Genomic DNA, 20,192 nt, shown 5'->3' with positions numbered 1-20,192 from the left:
ATATAAGAACTGAATACTTTGATACACTTTACTAACCTCTCTGGGATTTCATATAAGTGATAAATTTCCCAGGCAGAGTATGTGAAATGTGACATGAAACTTTCTCTAAATAGTGGAAGTGAGAAAGACAAAATGGGTAATGTAATATCTTTTCATGGATCAACTTCTGTTGCTGAGAGAGACAAGCTTTCGAGTCACACAGCTCTTCTTCAAATAGATACAACTACAACAATGAGAACTATGAATCTCATTCTCCATGCCTGTGAGATGGACAAGAAGGTGCAACAGAATGGCAAACATGGCTCATGAGGGCCACAAGGTCTGGCTCTATCACCTGAGCCCAAGGCCCATCACCAAAATCCAAGGTCATTTACATCAAGGAACTTTTCATTTTATTCTCTTAACCACATTGGATACCAGCTGCAAGTTGTGATTAGTAAGCCACACTATACCAATATCTCAGTTAGGAACCATGTGCATTCCTACTTAACCCCCTGGGGCTTGCAGTTACTGAAAGAAGAGTAAAAGATTCCATGGTTCTCTGCCAATTTGGCCACTGGGGGAGGAAATTTCTTCCTAAACAGGTGATTGGTAGATCTGTGCACAGATATGGATATGGATCTTCATGGATACAAATTGGTATCTGCTGAGCCACAAGGGCTCTCCTGGGAACTGCACAGGTGAAAGGAGAAGAATTTGGGACTGCTGTTCTGAGGAGTCAGTGCCCCACACTAGCAACTCCTCCTGACCATGCGTCTGTACCACTCCAGCCCTTATGCAGCTGTATATCTAGGGTCTTATATCTTTATGCAATTTGTCTTGTTTTGAGAACAAACATGAGCAGATTTGGTTGTGCATGGTATGAACATGAGAAAGCACAGAATGCACAACTAAAGGAAATATTGCTCTAACTGGAAATACATCAGCAAACAGATGAGCTATGTCTTTTCCACAGACTGAGTTAAGGTAAAGCCATGGTACCCTGTCAAGGCTGTTCCCCATTCTGGCATGACAAATTTAGAAGTGGGGGCCCGCAAGAACACCCCAAAACTTTGTCTCTACAGGCTTTGGTACCAAAACACCCCCCCCCCCACCACCACCACCACAAATCCTAATACCCAGATTTTGGAGAAGTCCACTGCCACCACCCAAGTAACTCCAAGAAAAATCAGGGAAGAGATCACTTGGGACACCTCCTCCCTAAGGTAAAACTCTCCCCTGCCCCAACCTCCATTTTGCTTGGAGTAGGGAAAAACAGAGGGGATCCACAGACAGACCTTCCAAGACAGAAAAATCAACCAGTACCGGTAAATTTTAAAAAAACCTTTTATTATTAAAACCAAAACTACAGTTGCAAGCATAATAAAGTGTCTAGATAAAAAGGGTCACTAATTTGATATACTCAGAGGAATTCCCTGGGCTCAAGACTTCAGTTATAAAAGAGAAAAAAACACCCTTAACAATTCAGACATCAGTTCCAAATTCCCAAACCATGAAAACAACAAATCCAGATGGACTATCTAAACTTTGCCCTACTTACACATTGTAAGAAGTCTTTTCTTGGAGAGAGACAGGCCTCCCATCTCCTTTAGTCTTGGAAGAAACCACTCTGCTTTTCAGACAAAGGAGAGAAAGATAAAGACTCCTTTGTCTCAGTTTGAAATTCCTACCTGCATTGTTATTGGCTGACCAAATACCTGGCTAAGGACAGAGTTAACCCCTTAGTCACCAGGTGCTGGTCAGCACTCCTGATTATGACATACCCTCACTGTAGTGCGTGCCCCCTGAGGGGTGCAAAGGAATATCCAGGGAGCACAGCAGGCCTGGGCCAATCCCCAGGGGATGATGGGTGCGTGCCACCTAGTCTCATTCTGCCACTGGTTCTGCTCCAGCCCCGGCACTAGTCCCAGCCACCAAGACACTGAAAATTCAGTTATGCCCAATAATCTGCAGTGAGAAGTGGGTGTGGGAAGAGCAGCAGTACACTTTTATAGTACAATAATATTTCATACAATCTATCAATTCATTTGCTTGTTTTGGAGGGAATTTGGGCTCTCAATTTTCCACATGGGTTGTGTAGAATCTCACTATCACAGACAGAAATATGTTGTAAATTATTTATACTACAGTGTACAGGAAAGCTCAGGACACATAGTATAATTCACTACAGTTGCAACCTGTGTTAGAGGATTACATGAACATGCAATGCCTTAAGGAAGCTAGGCTAATGAGTGCTGTAGCAATTCCTAAGTCAGATGCTATTTTTTTCTGATTGTAATGTCTCAACTGTAGCAGCTTTAATGCTGCTTGAATGAATGCATGTTTGAGAAGTTCAATTTATAAAGTCACTGAAAATGGTACTTATGTATAGTATACAAAACTAAAAGCTAGACTGAGAAAAGCGTTATTGAGACTAAAACCCGTTGTTGCCATTTCTGTTATACATTTAATGGCTCATTTACTTTTAAGTTATATAACTTTTCATCACTTCTTACAGTACAGGCAAAATGTAAGACATTTCAGATAAAAACATTAAATAAGGGGACTTGAAATAGTAGCTTGAATTTGGTCTGAATTTATTTTGTAAATCAACATTTATTTGCCAGTTATTAAAAGTTGTCTGTTTTTCTGAAAACATAGTGCAGTTGGCTAGGACCAATAAAATGCCATGATGGATGAACAGCAGAATAATAGAGGAAGTTAAAGGCAAAAGGGCATCATTTTAAAAATTCAAAGTCAAACCCTACCTAGGAAAATAAAAAGGAACATAAATTATAGCAAGTCAGATGTGAAAATATAAGAAGACTGGCCAAGAAAAAAAAGTGAAGATCAGCTAACTAACACTAACTGCAAAAAATATTGTTGTTATTTTAAACTATTGTAGTGCAATCTCTATCATGAAAGTACAACTTACAAATGTAGATTTGTTGTTACATAACTGCACTCAAACAAAACAATGTAACACTTTAGAGCCTACAAGTCTACTCAGTCCTACTTCTTAGTCAGCCATTGATAAGAGAAACAGGTTTATTTACTTTTATGGGAGATAATGCTGCCACCTTCTTATTAACATGTCACCTGAAAGTGAGCATAGGTGTTCCCATAGGGCTGAGCACAGGGCAGTTGGGCTGGATCAAAGAGGAGAGGCTGCCTGGTTAGCTGGCCATGGTGTTCATCCCAGGTGCACCCTTCTCTGCAGGAGGGGGGAGTCGGCCCCAGAGGAGGCACATACTGGGGGCTTCCCTGCTCCGCGGGAGGGAGGAGTTGGTCCTAGAGAAGGTGCCTGCTGGGGCTTCCCTGCTCCGCGGGGGGAAGGGGGAAGAGTCCTGGGAGGAGGTGGGTGCAGGAGACTCCCAGCTCCCACTGGTACTCTGTCCCCTGCTGCAGAATCCTGTCCCCTGCACCCACCCTAGAACCCTGTCCCTTGCCCCCACTGCCACCCTGTCCCCTGCCCCAGCACCCACTAACACCTTTCCCAGTACCACGTCCCCTGCTCCCACCAGCACAATTGGGGCCACATTAGTGAGGCCCCAACTGACTTTTCTGTGGGTCAGTGACCCCTGACTCAAAATAGGTTCCCTGCCCTTCTCATAAACAAAGACAATGAAGAAACATTTTGTGTCTGACATAGTCTTTTATTTAAAAATGAAGCCTGGCCAACAAACCCTCAATTGGGGTCAAGCCCCCATCTGGCTACAGCATTGTAACACTCCTGCACCCCCTGAGACCACAGATATGAGCCTATCATACACTGGAACCCCCTTCCCTGAGCCCCTCACATACCCCAACCCAAATTCCTGCACCCTCACATCCACAAGCCTGTGACTTGCTTAGTAGTCCAACTCTCCATCTAACCCCAACACTTCCCAGCCTGGAGCTCCCTCCCCAAGCCAGCGTCCCTTTCTCCTGCATCCAAATTTCACCTCCTCCTGCATCCAAATTTCCTCCCAGAACTTGTGCCTCTCACCCCTTCCCAGACCCAAATCCCTCAGTCCTACCCCAGAGCCCATACATCCTATCTCAACCCAGTGAGGGTACAGCTAGACTGCTGGAGTTTTTTCAGGATTCCAGAGATATCCCAGAAAAACTCTTCCGCATCCAGGGATGTGTTTGTTCTTCCATTTTTTTAGTAGAAGAGCAAACATGCTCATTCGGTAACCCCTATATTCCTCATTCTACGAGGAATAAGGGGGCTGCCAAAAGAAGGGTTTTTTTCTGACAATTGGTCCAGTCTAGACAAGCCAAATGTTGGGAAAACCTCTTCCTATAGAAGAATTGGAAAAAAAAAAGTGGCAGTGTAGAGTGTATAAGGGCTAGGGATAGCAAGTGATAGAGAGGAGGAGAATAGAGAGGGTGGGGCTTCAAGGAAGGGGTGGGGCAGTAGGTCTTTGCTTGTTCTCAGATTTAAAATGTGATCTTGAGTGTAAAAAGTTTGGAGACCACTGTTCTAGTACATCAAATGCATACGACTCCATTATGAAATATTTAAAATAAAATTATTCATCTTCAAACAGCCAAACTGATGTTCTTTTACATCAGTTGCAGATAGTTATTAATAACTACTGCTAACACTATCTGATATGTATATTGCACCTTTCATTCCAAAGGCTTTTCTATGCTTTACAAACTACAAACATACAGCTAGCCTCAGCTCCTTCCATGCAAAAAAGGTGTAGAGCAGGAAAAAATGCACTTAGCTGAAAGTACAAAAGCTATGCCATAATTTCCCTCATTATGAGTGAAATCAGTAGTGATTCTATTTACAAGTAAGGAACATGGGATCCAACCCCACCCCCAAGATTAAGGAGGGGGATGAACCATTGGCCCCAGTCTGTAAGCTAGGGTATGGGACAACAAAAGAAAACACAGGAATGGCAGTGAGGTCAAATGTTAAAAATGAGGGAGCCAGAAAGGGGCACTGAGCAGAACCTGACTGTGTCCACTGCTCTTCAAAGATGTCTAAGACATTAGAGGACACTGCCTCGAGGAAGTCTGTCCAGAGACATGATCAAATACGGTACTCTCTACTGTCAGAATGACCTCCTTTCTAGCTTCCTTCTCCTCATGTGATGGATGGCCTTCTTTGCCAGCAACAGGAGAAAGTTGGGAAAGGAAGTCCTGTTCATTCATGGTGCCATGATGGAGTACACATGAATTACAAGTTGTGAGAAAACATTCAGCCAGAATCTCTTAGGCTCTGGAGGAGCTGGAAGCATGGCTGCAACCCCAGTACAGGCAGTCCCCGACTTACGCGGATCTGACTTATGTCGGATCCGCACTTACGAACGGGGCTTTCTCGCCCCGGAGGTCGGGGCGAGAAAGCCCCGTTCGTAAGCTGCTCCAGTGCCCCTGGTCTGCTGGAGACCGTCTCCAGCAGACCAGGGGCACCGGGCGGGTTCCCACGCTTCTGAGGCTTTGCCAGAGCAAAGCCTCAGAGGCGCGGGGAACCGCCGCTGCTGCTGCTTCAGTCTGGGTGCCTGTGGTCTGCTGGGGACGGTCCCCAGCAGACCACAGGCACCCGGACTGAAGCCGCAGCCGCGGGGGGGTCCCGCGCCTCTGAGGCTTTGCCAGAGCAAAGCCTCAGAGGCGCGGGGAACCGCCGCTGCTGCCGCTTCAGTCTGGGTGCCTGTGGTCTGCTGGGGATGGTCCCCAGCAGACCACAGGCACCCGGACTGAAGCCGCAGCCGCGGGGGGGTCCCTCGCCTCTGAGGCTTTGCCAGAGCAAAGCCTCAGAGGCGCGGCACCCCGCTGCCGCTGCGGCTCTGCTCCCCGTGTCCCTGGTCTGTTGGGGGGGGGGCGCAGCTAGTGTGCTCCCCCCCCAGCAGACCAGGCTTTTGTTTTGGACTCTGGGGCAGAGCAGCTGGGGCGCTGCCGATTGGTCCTGTAGCGCCCGCTCTGGGCACTACTGGACCAACCCGGCAGCACCCCAGCTGCTCTGCCCCAGGTCCTGATTCAGCCGCTGCTGGTCAGTTTCAGCAGCGGCTGAATCAGGACGCCTGGGGCAGAGCAGATGGGGTGCTGCTGGGTTGGTCCAGTAGCACCGAGGAGCGGCGCTACTGGAGCAACCCAGCAGCACCCCAGCTGCTCTGCCCCAGGCGTCCCCAAGTCAGCTTCTGCTGAAACTGACCAGCGCTGACTACAGGAAGCCCCAGGCAGAGTTGCTCTGCCCCGGGCTTCCTGGAATCAGCTGCTGATCAGTTTCAGCAGCAGCTGACTTGGGGACGCCTGGGGTTCTTAAGTTGATTCTGTATGTAAGTCAGAACTGGCGGTCAGTTTCAGCAGTGTCTGAATCTGGACGCCAGTTCCGACTTACATACAGATTCAACTTAAGAACAAACCTACAGTCCCTATCTTGTACGTAACCCGGGGACTGCCTGTATACAAAACATGTATTCCCCCACCTCATCTCTAAGGTTGCCAGCCCTTCAAGATTAGCCTGGAGTCTTCTGGAATCAGCATCAAGCTCTCTGACTACTAAAAGCAGTCCTGGAGATTTTAATAGGACATGTTTAAAAAGGACATTACATCATATTGGAAATAAATCTCTTGGAATAGCTTTGGTCACAGTTGGCAACCCTGTATCAACTCTGAAACACTGACACCCTTAGGGTGGAAGGTGGCAGTTCTTTAACCACATATATCAATATTATACTTGAATTTCAGGTTAGAGATGGAGGTGAATACTATATCCAGTTGAAATTGAAGGGGGAATTTACTGTAATTTTCCAGACTGGAGCTTGGCCAGGGGAAAAGGGCCAGTCAAAGTAGCACCTTTTTAGTTAGTAAGCCAAAATCTGACCTACTTAGGTAGTTTTTCCAAAGAGAAGCAAAAAAATTTTCACACGGCCTCACTCTAGCCTCTGAATGGCATGAAGGATGTTGCCTAATAAAATTCTGAGGTCATTTTTTGAAAAGTTGGCCCTTTTATGAAGCCTACTAGGGTACTATTTTTGTTGTGTTTATGTAATCTACCATTGCTTCATCAAGTATTTAAATAACAACATGGCAAAAAACTTAATCCTGAAATGATATCTGCACCGGCACAGCCCTAATAAGCATCTCACTGCAATGAAAAGTGCATAAGGGCTGCACCTTGTAATACTAAGAATTTAGACATATTTTTATGAGATTCAGGGATAAATCAGCTACATTGTAGCTAGGAAAAGTGGTAGCAGTGGCTAGAGGATGAATCCCGAAGGTAAAGAAGGCATTCCAACCTACCTTCCCAAGTTTGCAATTGTGGAATTATACAAAGGAGCTCTGAAAAGCCTCAGGGTATGTCTACACTACAAAGTTAATTCGAACTAACGGACGTTAGTTCGAATTAACTTTGATAGGCGCTACACTAGCGCTCTGCTAGTTCGAACTTAATTTGAACTAGCGGAGCGCTTAGTTCGAACTAGGTAAACCTCATTCCACAAGGACTAAGCCTAGTTCGAACTTACTAGTTCGAATTAAGGGGTCTGTAGCCCCTTAATTCGAACTAGTGGGAGGCTAGCCCTCCCCAGCTTTCCCTGGTGGCCACTCTGGCCAACACCAGGGAAACTCTATTGCCCCCCTCCCGGCCCCGGACCCCTTAAAGAGGCACGGGCTGGCTACGGTGCCCGTTCCAGGTGCAAGCCTGCCAGCACCCAGCTAGCAGACCTTACACCTGGCATGGCTCGAGCCAGCCACCCGATGCTCCCCATCCCTCCCCCTCTTCCCGGGACCAGGCTGGCGGCTCCCAGGAGCTTGCCCGGGACCGCAAGAGGCGGCACCCGCCTGGGCTAGTGCGGACATTGTGGACCTCGTCCACGACCTCCACCCTAGACACAGGAAAGTGGCCGTCTAGGGCAGGAGAGCTGCCAGCCTGGCCACCCAGGAGCAGGTGTGCATGAAATCAAGGTGGTCCACTGAGGCCCCGACCCTGAGCTTACAATGGCCATACTGGGTCAGACCAAAGGTCCATCTAGCCCAGTAGCCTGTCTGCTGACAGCAGCCAACCCTAGGGACCATGGAGGGGATGGACCGAAGACAGTGACCAAGCCATTTGTCTCGTGCCATCCCTCTCCAGCCTTCCACAAACTTCAGGCAGGGACACCACTCCTACCCCCTGGCTAATACCACTCCATAGACCCAACCTCCATGACTTTATCTCACTTCTCTTTAAACTCTGTTCTAGTTCTAGCCTTCACAGCCTCCTGCAGCAAGGAGTTCCACAGGTTGACTCTTTGCTTTGTGAAGAACAACTTTCTGTTACTAGTTTGAAGCCTGCTACCCATTCCTTTCCTTTGGTGTCCTCTAGTCCTTCTATTATGGGAACTAATGAAGAACTTTTCTTTATGCACCCTCTCCACCCCACTCATGCTTTTATAGACCTCTATCCTGTCCCCCCTCCATCTCCTCTTTTCTAAGCTGAAAAGTCCCAGTCTCTTTAGCCTCTCTTCATATGGGACCTGTTCCAAACCCCTCATCATTGTAGTTGCCCTCCCCGCTCCCACCCTCTCTCTTCCCCTCTCCCACCTCCTTTTCCCAGTCTCCCCTAGTTTTGTTCAATAAAGAGAGATTCTATTTTTGAACACAATTGTCCTTTATTTTGTACATCAGGAAGGGGGGGTTAGGGAAGGGTAAGTGGAAGGAGGTGAGGGAGGAATGGGGTACAAGCCCCCGATGGGGAGGACTGGGCTGGCTCTGCGGGCTTCTGGGGGTGGAACCTCTCCTGCAGCCCCCCAATTGCCCCCTCTCCCCAGATGGCAGCCTGCAGCAAGTGCAGCCGGTCTGATGGCTGAGTGCTGTGATGTGCCCAGTGTGGGTACTCCGGGCAATCCAAGCCACCACTGCCCCTTTATTTCAAAGGGGCAGTGCTGCACAAAGCCTCAGCGTTTCAAAGGGGCAGCGCCACATGGAGCCCAGGGTCAGCTCCTCGTGGAGCTGCTTTGAAATGCTGAGAAAGTTTCAAAGGGGCAGTGTCACACAGCTGATCCCGGGATCTTGGTAGTGGCTCCATGTGGCGCTGCCACTTTGAAATACCCCCTGCTACCTGATAGAGGCAGCAAGGGGGGGGGGGGGGAATCGACTAGTTGACTAAGCATTTGCTTATTGGATAGTTGACTGGTCCTTAACATCCTTACTCTGTATCAGATAAATCAGAGGCAGCAAGGCAGGGGAGAGGAAAGTGGGAGTAGGTGCTCATGGGAAGTCAGCTTTTAAGCCGGCTCCCTGCATGTTCTGGTTTCTGCAGAGCTGCCTCCCCCTTTTCCTGCTGTCTCCCACAGAGCTGGAGGCAGGGAGGGTGGAGGGGAAGGCAGGCAGCAGCCTCCTGCCCCCCCCCCCACGCTACTGCCTCTGATAGAGGGGCAGCAGCATGAGGGGTAGGGGAGGGACAGGCAGGAGCCAATATATGCAGGGAGGTGGCTTTCAAGCGGGCTCCCTGTGTGTACCAGCTCCCGTGGAGCCACCTGCCCCTATGCTGCTGCCTCTGTATCAGAGGCAGTGGGTGGGGGTGAGGGTGGGGGACAGGCAGGAAAGGTGCTTGTGGGGAGCTGGCTTCCCATGAGCACTGGCTCCTGCCTGCTCCCCTGCATGTAAACATGTAATTGCTAAAAAAAATAATCCAGCAGTTACAACATTTACACAAATACACATTTGTTAACATCTCTATTCTAAGGCAGGGGTTGGCAATATATGTAGTAGAACCTCCACAGGTATGCATGATCACAGCTCTCATTGGCTGGGAATAGTGATCTGCAGCCAATAGGGTGCTGCAATCCCCGTACCTGTAGAAGCACAGATAATTACAGTGGTGTGGGGCCCACCAGGGGCTAACTCTGGCAGACCAGATCTGGTTCACAGGCCGATATTTATCCACAAGGCTCTTCATTGTTTTTGCAGATACTGACTCATATGGCTGCCCCCTCAGAGTGAAACATTGTTAGAGTTCCTATGAATTACAGGTGCTGTAAACCGTCAGTTTGCACTTTTAAAAATAAAAATAACAAGTGATACAATTACTACTGGTTTTCAAATTGAAAAGAACCAAGAATTTTAACATTAACTTTGAATGATATCCTTATTGATCAACTACTTCAGCAAATCCTATTGGGTGCGCCATGGAACAGTTCACTAAAGTAGGTGTAAGAGATTGTTGCTAGATTGAGTCTTCAGCCAGAGGTAAAGTGCACCAATGACAGTGACTGAGCTAGTAAGTAGAAAATAAGGACCAATGTAAATACTTCTTGTAACCACCTTTTGTGCTTGTGTAGTTGGGCAAAGGAGCAGCAATGTCAGGGGTAAATAAAAAATTAACATGATTAAAAAATTAACCTTACATGATGACTATACCTACTACTTACATGGGTTATGTTTGAGTGCCTCCCAAGTAATGAAATACTACAGATATGTGGATGAGTAGTTTAAGTTTACTGTACAATCAAAATGTTTATTCATGTGCAAAAATGTGCATTCATGTGTGTATATATAATAGGATAGAAATAACCATTATTTTACACATGCACAAACACAAAACACTTGTGTTTATCTGTGGGGACAGCATACATACAACACACACTCAGTATCTGCCATTATTTAGGGATGACTGAAGTCACAAGTAGCAAAATATAGCATCACTGCCCAGTGCACATATATTGTAAAGCTTTCCTACTGTTTTATAGTCATACCATATTTGTACACGTTGCAATTTAAACTGAAGCTAATACAGTACTTTTAATTAATAATGAAGGGAGTGGAGGTTATTAGGTAGATTAATGGACAATGTGCAGTCATGTCTCTATAGGTTGTGTCGATCTTGCATAATATGTAGAAGGAGAACACACAAACCTGAGCTGGAAGATTTTTTTCCTTTCACTGACCCCAGGTGTAGAGGACAAGCTAAACCGCTGATTTATTTGTGTAGATTAATTGACAAGGTCTACTTAGAGATGTGAGAGAGTTCAGTGAGGTAGGTTACTACACGCTCACCAGAAGTGCCTATCCTTTGCTAATGTAATTGAATCCATTTTAATTTTCACAAAACACATATGACACATTAAGCTATGACAGCATATGCTATAAGCAGTAATACAACACGGCAAAGTCATTAGCTTTGGAGGCAATGTTACTTCAAAACCAGTGAAAGGCAAACAAACTGATCCTGAGGACTTAAGATAAAAGCTGCATAATATCCGCCCGTCTACCCGACGTAACTTTAGAGAGTTACTACTCCTCATTTTTTTAATTAGGGCATGCTGTGAGCGGGGGACTTGCGCGTTAGCCGCAGAGGCAATCTCCTGAGGCTGATTTGTAGCACCTTGGGGGAAAGCGATTTGAAATGAAGTTTCTGCACATAGATTATTTCCCCCCAGGTATAGTGAGATAAGCTAAAACTCTTTCCTCTCCTCTTGGGGTCATCGCCAGACCAAATTCCCAAGTACACTCCTCTCCCCCCCCCCCCCCCCCCCCCCAAACCCTCGCCGGAAAGGCGCTAAACAGCAAGATTTACCTTGGTGAGCTGGGCAATCTTCTTGCACATTTTCAGGTGGAGTTCTTGGTTGCATTCCCCTGTCGAGCTGCAGTGAGCGGCTCTAGCTTCATTGCAAGTCCCGGGCTGATGAATTTTGTTTATGCCAGAAGCCATCAGACATAAAATATTTTAATCTCTAAACCCAGATGTGTGCGCTCTAAGTACGGCAATTCTAGCACCACTTGCCTCCCTCTTCCTTTCCCCGTGTGCTACGCATACACAGCCCAGTAGCACTAGAAGAACTTCAGCCCCTAGCCAGGGCAGCCCCCCTCCTTTCTATGCAGATGTCCCGATGTTTCAGCAAAACATCCAGGCGAGGAGGCAGACAACATGTGCTCCTCCTGCTCGGGATTTTTTTTCTTGCTCTCCAAATGGTTGAGCTTCCGCCACGAGAAGATGCTAGTGGCTGGATGCTACCGATTCCCCAGAGGAGAAGCTGAGCCAGCCACGCAGCCATCAGCACAGACATTGCTGGAGCTCGTGAGGCGGTCTACAGATTAAATCCGCACCACTTTCTTGGGGATACCTACGGTTGGCAGGGAGTGCGGGCGGGTGCCTTTGGCATCTTGTTGAATGCTCTCTTTACTGCTCATTCTCATGATGCAGCAGCAAAGCGAAATACTTCAAGAATCTTGTCAGTTTCACTTTGTTCCTCCACTCCCACGTGGAATGGAGCAAAACCTTTCCAGCCAGGGAGCTTGTAAGAGGAGAGTTGAATAAGTTGAGGGAGGGGGAGCACACCCAAATAGTGGCTCTGCTTATAGAATTGATCAGTTTTCCTTTTGTGCACCAAGTGCAGAAACTCTTTACAGGCATGAAGGTTGCAGGGGAAGCACAGTGCTTAGGTTCCAGGTTCTAAGGCGCTGGAATATGGTTTAGTGTGGAACCAAATATGACTCTTTTGTCATTCCCAAAATACATGCAACTTTTTAAATTAAAATAAATTAATTCAAAATTTAAAAAATGCATAATTACTCATGTAGCTTGAATACCTGCATGAACCTACATTTGACCAGTTATGTAGTAAACTTCAAAGAAATGTGAAAAGATGCAGCAGAAGTCCCATTAAATAAGTCTGTGAGTACAATGTTTCATTTATGCTACTATTAATCATGTCAATTATCAATAATATTAAGTTGTATATTTTCAGTCATGCAAATTGGCATTCTTATATTGACTCTTTGTTGGCCACTTGTTCTTAATTTTGATGTAGTTTGAAAAGGTTGCTGACCCCTTAGGTAAGGGGATGCTTCAAAAGCAATAGGAAGTATTTTTAAAAAAGGAAGGTAAGGAGAGGGAAGGAAAAAGAAAAATAGGGCAAAAGTGAGAAGAAAGGCAAGTAGAAGGGAAGAAGGAAGGATGAAAGGCAAGCAGGGAAAACTTGAAATAAAAATATTGCATTCAACCCAAAACAACAAGGTTAATTTGTTTTACTTCTTAATTTTGTATTGGGGTCAAACATCAATATTTAAAATTATCTGAAGCCCCTGCCGAAGCAACTCCCCCTCCCCCAAAACAAGAATTGTCACACAGCTCTAATTATGGGTTAAATGGGGGAGGACTCCAGGGCTTTGGGGCCGTATGCCTTTGGTATTTATCAAAACATAAATTTGTCACTAGTAGGTTGGTCTTGGTCTGATTCCAGATAAATACTAGATGGACTTATTTGCTTTGCATGCAGTGCTGATCGCCATATTTGGGGTTGGGAAGGAATTTTCCTCCAGGGTAGATTGCAGAAGCCCTGGAGGTTTTTCGCTTTCCTCTGTAGCATAGGGCACGGATCACTTGCTGTAGGATTCTCTGCATCTTGGGGTCCTTAAACCATTTGAGGACTTCAATATCTGAGATATAGGTGAGAGGATTATTCTAGGAGAGGATGGGTGAGATTCTGGGGCCTACATTGTGCAGGGGGTCAGACTAGATGATCATAATGGTCCCTTCTGACCTTAAAGTCTATGGCTACGTCTAGACTGGCATGATTTTCTGCAAATGCTTTTAACGGAAAAGTTTTCCATTAAAAGCATTTTCGGAATAGAGTGTCTAGATTGGCAGGATGCTTTTCTGCTAAAGCACTTTTTGCGGAAAAGTGTCCGTGCCAATCTAGACGCGCTTTTCCGCAAAAAAGCCCTGATCGCCATTTTCGCAATTGGGGCTTTTTTGCGGAAAACAAATCTGGGCTGTCTATACTGGCCCTTTTGCGCAAAAGTTTTCCGCAAGAACACTGACAATTTTGCATGAGATCGTCAGTGCTTTTGCGGAAATTCAAGCGGCCAGTGTAGACAGCTGTCAAGTTTTTCCAGAAAAGTGGCTGATTTTTTGGAAACACTGGCCAGTCTAGACACAGCCTATGAGTTTGGTTTTGAGATGTCTTGATTTTTTTAAAGTAATTGAATTTTAGAAAGCATGTCAAGTTTTCTGATGAGGCAGAGCCCCACATATTTTCTTACTGATCCGGGAACTATAATCAGGGTAAGGAAAGGACAAAGCAAATATGTCATCACTGTATGTATTGCAAAAAAACAAAAACAAACAAAAAAAAACCCACACACAACAACCCACCATGTGGGCTAGAACGATCATGGTTCAAATATATTCTAACATGGTTCAATCTGGTTTGTTAAAACAGAGCCTAACAGGGTGAAAAAACTGTTCCCTAGACTAAGATAGGTCTGCAGTTGGGCAAAAACATAGTTTTTACTCCTATAAAAACAGTTCAGGCAGAAAAAAATATTTAGGTACAGAAATGTTCTTTACATAAGAAAAATTCTCACTATCTATTTTTAACAAATTCTAAAGGACAGATTAAGGCCAGCAGGCCAGGGTCCTTTTTTTAAGTCCATGAGCGTCTTTATACTGAACTTAGTTGTACTACCAAGGGATATGTCTAGACTACATGGCTCTATTGCCAGATCCATGTAGATTAATTTACTAGACATACCCAAATGAAGCGGCGATTTAAATAATTGCCGCTTCATTTAAATTAAAATGGCTGCCGCGCTGAGCCGATCAACTGTTTGTCGGCTCAGCGCGCTAGTCTGGATGCTCCGCAGTCGACATCAAAGGCATTTGTCGACTGCCCTGGTAAACCTCATTCCACGAGGCATAACGGGGCAGTCGACAAATGCCTTTGATGTCGACTGCGGAGCATCCAAACTAGCGCGCTGAGCCGACAAACAGCTGACTGGCTCAGCGCGGCAGCCATTTTAATTTAAATGAAGCAGCGATTATTTAAATTGCTGCTTCATTTGGATATGTCTAGTAAACTAATCTACATGGCTCTGGCAACAGAGCCATGTAGTCTAGACATACCCAAGATGTATAAAGTTACGTACATAATTTGTAAACATTTAAGAACATGCAAACATAAGCATGGCCATACTGGGTCAGACCAAAGGTCCATTTGAAAGATCCCGGTTTAAATTTGATAAAGTGTGAGAGCACATATAACCCTCCCATCTGTGTTATTATCTCCTGCTTGTTAAATATGCAGAGGACTTTTTCCACACGTTTATTTTATAAATAATTTTTAACTAAATAAAGTTCAACATTTATTCTGTTACACTTCAACATAACAATTCTAGTCTGTTTCTAAAAATTATGCATACTGTTGGTTGTTGCAAGCAGCATAATCTTTAGCGTATTAGAAAAATGTATTATAGCCTAGAAAATCATTGCTCAAGTTTCTAATTGGAAAAATTTTAGCCCATCCTTTTTGTTAGAGGGTGACCTTTTGCTCCAGTAGTGTAAGACAGAGCTCATATTGTGTAACCAGGCATACAGCTCAATTTCAAATTAGGCATTCTTATTACACTTGTATGTACAGAACAACTTTAACAGCGCTAAGGTTGCCAATTCTTCAGGAATATCCTGGAGTCTCCAAGAATTAAAGATTAATCTTTAATTAATAATGATGTCATGTAATGAACCTTCCAGGAATTCATTCAACCAAAGTTGGGAACTGTAAACTGTACATACTGTTTAATGTATATAGGTCCTGATCCAAATTTGACTGAAATCAACAGGTGTCTTTCCATTCATTTAAGTGAACTTTGGATTGGGCCCATGAATCCTGGCTACTTTTTTTGGGGAGGACGGGGGAGAGGAGGAGCATCAAAATACTGTATGGGCTTCCCTTTCAAAATATTTTTAAATGTTTTTTCTCCCTCTGCCAAAAAATAAAAATATATAAATATATAATAAAAAGAAGGGTTCAGAACAAAACCAAGAATAAGTAAACCTCCCTAGTACTTATCTGGATTTCTTGTACAATGATAACATACCAGTGACAAGATGGTCTGCTAACATAACAGCATTTTGTCATATTGCCCATTTATTCTGTATGAGTGACTCAGAGATCAGAAACACTCCTCCATAACAGGACATCTCTAAAAGACACTCTAAATCAATACTATCAGGATTGGCAAAGACTGGCAAAATTATTATAAAATGCTAGCCATCTTAAACTAGCCAAGTTTTGTGGTTCTGGCTAAAAGCTTCATGGAGTATTGTACCAATGTTTATTCAGGCTTTTATAACATGTATATCACATTTTAAGCCCTTTGTATTATTCAAACAAATATCAATATAATTTAAGTAATGGCTTGATCCAGAAGCCTCAAACCCTACTGCCTGGCCAGTCCCATCAGCTCAACTGGGAGCTAAATCCACCAATGCACCTGTTCTAAAAACCTACATACCAAGATCATCCTCTCTTATATTTTCTAAGAATAACCGCTAATGAAAGACATAAATGTTTTAGATACCCACTTTAACAAATTAAGAAAAACATTTTCTCCATAACATTTACATTAATGTGTGTGTTTATGGTCTTGTATAATTTATGTATTGTGAAATATTTTAAGAGCTTTTTAGACAGGACAAAATACAAAGCCCAATTCTTTCATTAGTTTACATGGGTGCAAACCCATTAAAAGTAGTGAAATTTGTGCCTGTGTACCTGAGAACAAAGTTTGATTGAAAACCTATACAATATTGTTTTTACAGGTAGTTAATCCAATGCTACTGAAAACCTGAAGAGCAGTTAGGCTAGTCACTTTTGTCCATGAAATATTTTATATAATCAAATCATCAGTAAATTGGAATGCAGACTGCTCAGATCAGAGATCTTCCTCTTCTATCCTTGCTAGGATTTTAGGGTGCTTCTGCAATCAAAGTAATCATTGTCATAGCTGATCTTTTTTTAAATTCACTTTGTCATCAAAATATCTTTTTTGAACATGAAACATTCAAAGACTAATATCCTCATCTTACAGTGATCTGAATGCTCTGCAGAATTAAGGTAAGTCATCACGTTTGAAGACTGTTTCTCTTGGTAGGAAAAATCTGGACTTGTCAGTAGGGGACAGGTGCTTCAGTCTTCAAATTCTGGAGACCCAGCATAGTTGAGGGGAACAAAGGATCTGACGAGATACATTCCAAAGTATTGATAAGGATTGCTGGCTTTGCCGCATGTCTCCCTGACCTATTCCTCTTGAGAGCATGACTTCCTCAGAAACTGTGCTCCCATTCAGTTCACCTTTGCCCTAACCTGTCTCCCTCTACAGATATAGCTACCAAACTTTGTGCAGTGCCATGAGTGATATTTCATGCAACTTATCTAATTAGTTAATTTACATATTGGCATAACCATACATTTTCATTAAAATTGTGTTATTCAGTTTCAGTAGGAGTTATCCATTTAACAGTGCTAGTAAGTGCTGATATCTACAAGGTAGTGGTATGGCAATCTTGCCATACAGTCCTGCCAGCATGGTTCTAACCTATCCACTAGGGGTATCAAAGATAGTTCACTGTCTCCACAGTCCATATGACTCTTGGCTTCTCTGCTGAGTCTGCCACTCAGGTTACAAACATTTTTCATGTAGGAACTAGATCTGAGGCCCCCCAAACTTAAGGATGTTAAATTTAGATTGATCGGTTGATCAAATAGTCAATGTAATTTACATCGACTATTTGATTAGGGTGCCTCCATATTTGAGACAGAGTCCCCTGCTGGACCCGCATTCCCGGTGGCACTTTGCTTTTGAAATGTACAAGAGCCCTCCCGAGGCTCTTATACAGTTCAAAAGCAGGGATCGCAGGGACAGCAGGGGACTGTTTGAATGCCCAGCTCGCCCCAGGCTCCCCACAGCACTTCTACTTTTGAAATGTAGCAAGAGTTCTGCTACATTTCAAAGGCAGAAGTGCCACCAGTCTCCCACTGCGCCTCTGCCCCTTCTCCCCACGGAGATGGTGCTAGGGGGAACCGGCTTTTAAGCTGGCTCCCCCCAGCACTGGATCCTGCTCCCCCCCGCCTTGCTGCATCTCTCTGATAGAGGCATCAAGAGTGTGGGGTGGGGAAGCAACTAGGCACTTACATCCCTACAAACTAATCTCAAATAGAGGCCAAGGCCACTAAACATCTATTAGATTGGATAGGAGCAACTTCATATACTTCATAGTGCTTTGCTGGATTCAGTCTGGTTTTATTTCTATTAATAACCCCAAATATTAAATAAAGTAACACTGGTATTTCAAAGGGCCACTGCAAGATTAATACAACTCTTCTTTCTTCTCATCTCATTCTCCTTAGCCATTTGCTTTTGGGCTACTGCTCATACTAATATTCTTACTCCATTTAAAATCATAGTTCACTGAAATCTAATGTGGGCTTCTACACCTTCATAGCTTGTATATGTGACCAAACAGATGTGCCATCCCTAAACAGTAACTGAACATGCTTGAGCCCAGGGCGCAATAATAGCAGCCAAGTATTCTGGGCCATGGTGAAGCTAGGCACTAGAACTGAGAGTAGGAAGCCTGTCTTCACTGGGCTCTGAGTGACTTCCGTACTGGCACTAGGACAGTGTGGACAAGAAGCGTGTCTGTCCTGAATACAGAGGTGATAAATTGATTGGGGTGCAGGGAAAAGGGTAGCCTGGGATAAGGAACCAGTGTGAGACTGGACTGGAAGTTTACAAGGGAGAGAGACTGGGACTGGAAAATGGGGAAGCGAGGGAGGAGATAGTCTCTTTATAGATCTGGTGCCTGAGACCATGGGAGGTTGGACAAAGAGCATGGGGATGCTGAGAAGACTGGGACTTGCTGGGCAAGGAGATTAGGACTGGGAAGTAGGGGAAAGAGGAGACTGGACAGCTCAGAACTGGCTAGGGGAAAAAAGAACCCTGAGGCAAAGAACATGGGAAAGGTGTGACTGGGACAAAGGGCAGTGTGGGTAGGGCAGAGAAAAATGAAACAGGACGAGGAGCCTGAGAAAAGAGACTGGAAGGCGGGGGAAAGGCGGGTGGTGGGGCAGGAACAATGAGTGGTGACTGGATGGGTGTTGGAGTGAGAGTGATGGGCAGAAGAGCTGGGAAGGAGGAACTGGGATTGGCTGAGGGGTAAGGAGGCAAACATTTTCCTGAAGAACCTGGAGGGGAAGATTGGGAAAGGTTACTCATCCCAGCCCCAGTTACCTAAGAAGTGGTGTCTGGTGTTGGCTAAATGAGGAATGAGGTGGGAGAAGAGACAGAACAGGAACAAGGTGGAGGGACTGGAGCAAAAGGGGTCACACTTGGGAATGGAGAGATGAATCTATGGCAACTAAAATACACTCCCCTCCTGAGTGTGGAATGGAATTCAAGGTTCCTGAGTCCCACTTTTGTGTTTGCAAATACATGTGAAAACCACTGTTGTGACCTAGTAGGATGAGGGTAGGGCGGGTCCCCATGTCCTCTCCCCCAATCTCCTATAGCCTAAAGGAAATTACACTGGACTTTGAACCAGCACTCTGAGTTGTAGGTTTACCTTTTCTATAGACTGAATGCAGTTACTCCATTAGTTCAAGTGGCGGAAGTCCAGGTGGTAGAATATCTAATGGTTCCAATTCTTCATAGAGCACTCAAAAGAATGCAAGCGCTAAGGTTTCTAATTCTGCCCCTTGTGAATATGCATTAGGATACAGTCTTTAATTACATGATGGCTTTTCAAGGTCCTACTCAGCCCTAAATTTCCATGATTCTATTATCACATACTGTTTTTTCCAATATAGTTATCTGCATGATTTATTAGCACCTTCATATAAACAGCAAGAGCTCTACTATTTGAGCTCAAGAACTAACTTGTTGTGAAAGTAGGCAGGTAGCCTCCATGTGGACCAAGTCTAGATTGACAGCACCAGGGACCCTACGCTAATGGGTTACAAATCTGTAAATGAAATATCAGGCTTCATGAGGCATGGCTAAGGAGATGAGGATTCTGGTAGTCACATTAAAGATGTGAGTTATCTTTCCTAGTAGGAATATAAGGCAAAGCAGAAATATTACCATCACTCTGTGGAGGAGGTGAACCTACAATTCAACATCCTAGATCAAAATCCAGCATGATTTCCCTTAGGATACAGAATATTTTGTCAGGAAAGGCCTCACACTCACATGTATGCTTTTCTAGAGATTCAAGCAAGCATGCAGGATTGCCAAATGTGTGATTATCAAAAATAATCCAGTTCACAGTATGGGCTTTGAAAAACGTATAGGCTGCGTCTAGACCGGCAAGTTTTTCCACAAAAGCAGTCTGTGTCTAGACTGGCCAGTTTTTCCGGAAAATCAGCCACTTTTCCGGAAAAAACTTGCCAGCTGTCAACACTGGCCGCTTGAATTTCTGCAAGAACACCGACGATCTCATGTAAGATTGTCAG

At 44.7% G+C, this 20,192-nt stretch overlaps 1 protein-coding gene across 1 annotated transcript in view; it reads right to left on the bottom strand.

Moving 5' to 3' along the window:
• FAM184B (family with sequence similarity 184 member B) overlaps positions 1–12,176 on the bottom strand; it is an 88,744-nt gene extending 76,568 nt beyond the window's left edge. The window contains exon 1 of the mRNA XM_075930681.1: positions 11,477–12,176. Coding sequence (XP_075786796.1) covers positions 11,477–11,611 — 135 coding nt within the window. The 5' untranslated portion in view covers positions 11,612–12,176. The remainder of the gene's footprint in view (positions 1–11,476) is intronic.
• Between the last annotated feature and the right edge of the window lie 8,016 nt (positions 12,177–20,192).

Source organism: Pelodiscus sinensis, chromosome 5, assembly GCF_049634645.1.
Source record: "Pelodiscus sinensis isolate JC-2024 chromosome 5, ASM4963464v1, whole genome shotgun sequence".
Lineage (NCBI taxonomy): Eukaryota > Metazoa > Chordata > Testudines > Trionychidae > Pelodiscus > Pelodiscus sinensis.
The sequence above is the reverse complement of the archived record's forward strand: the minus strand, read 5'-3'. Positions and strand labels throughout refer to the sequence as shown.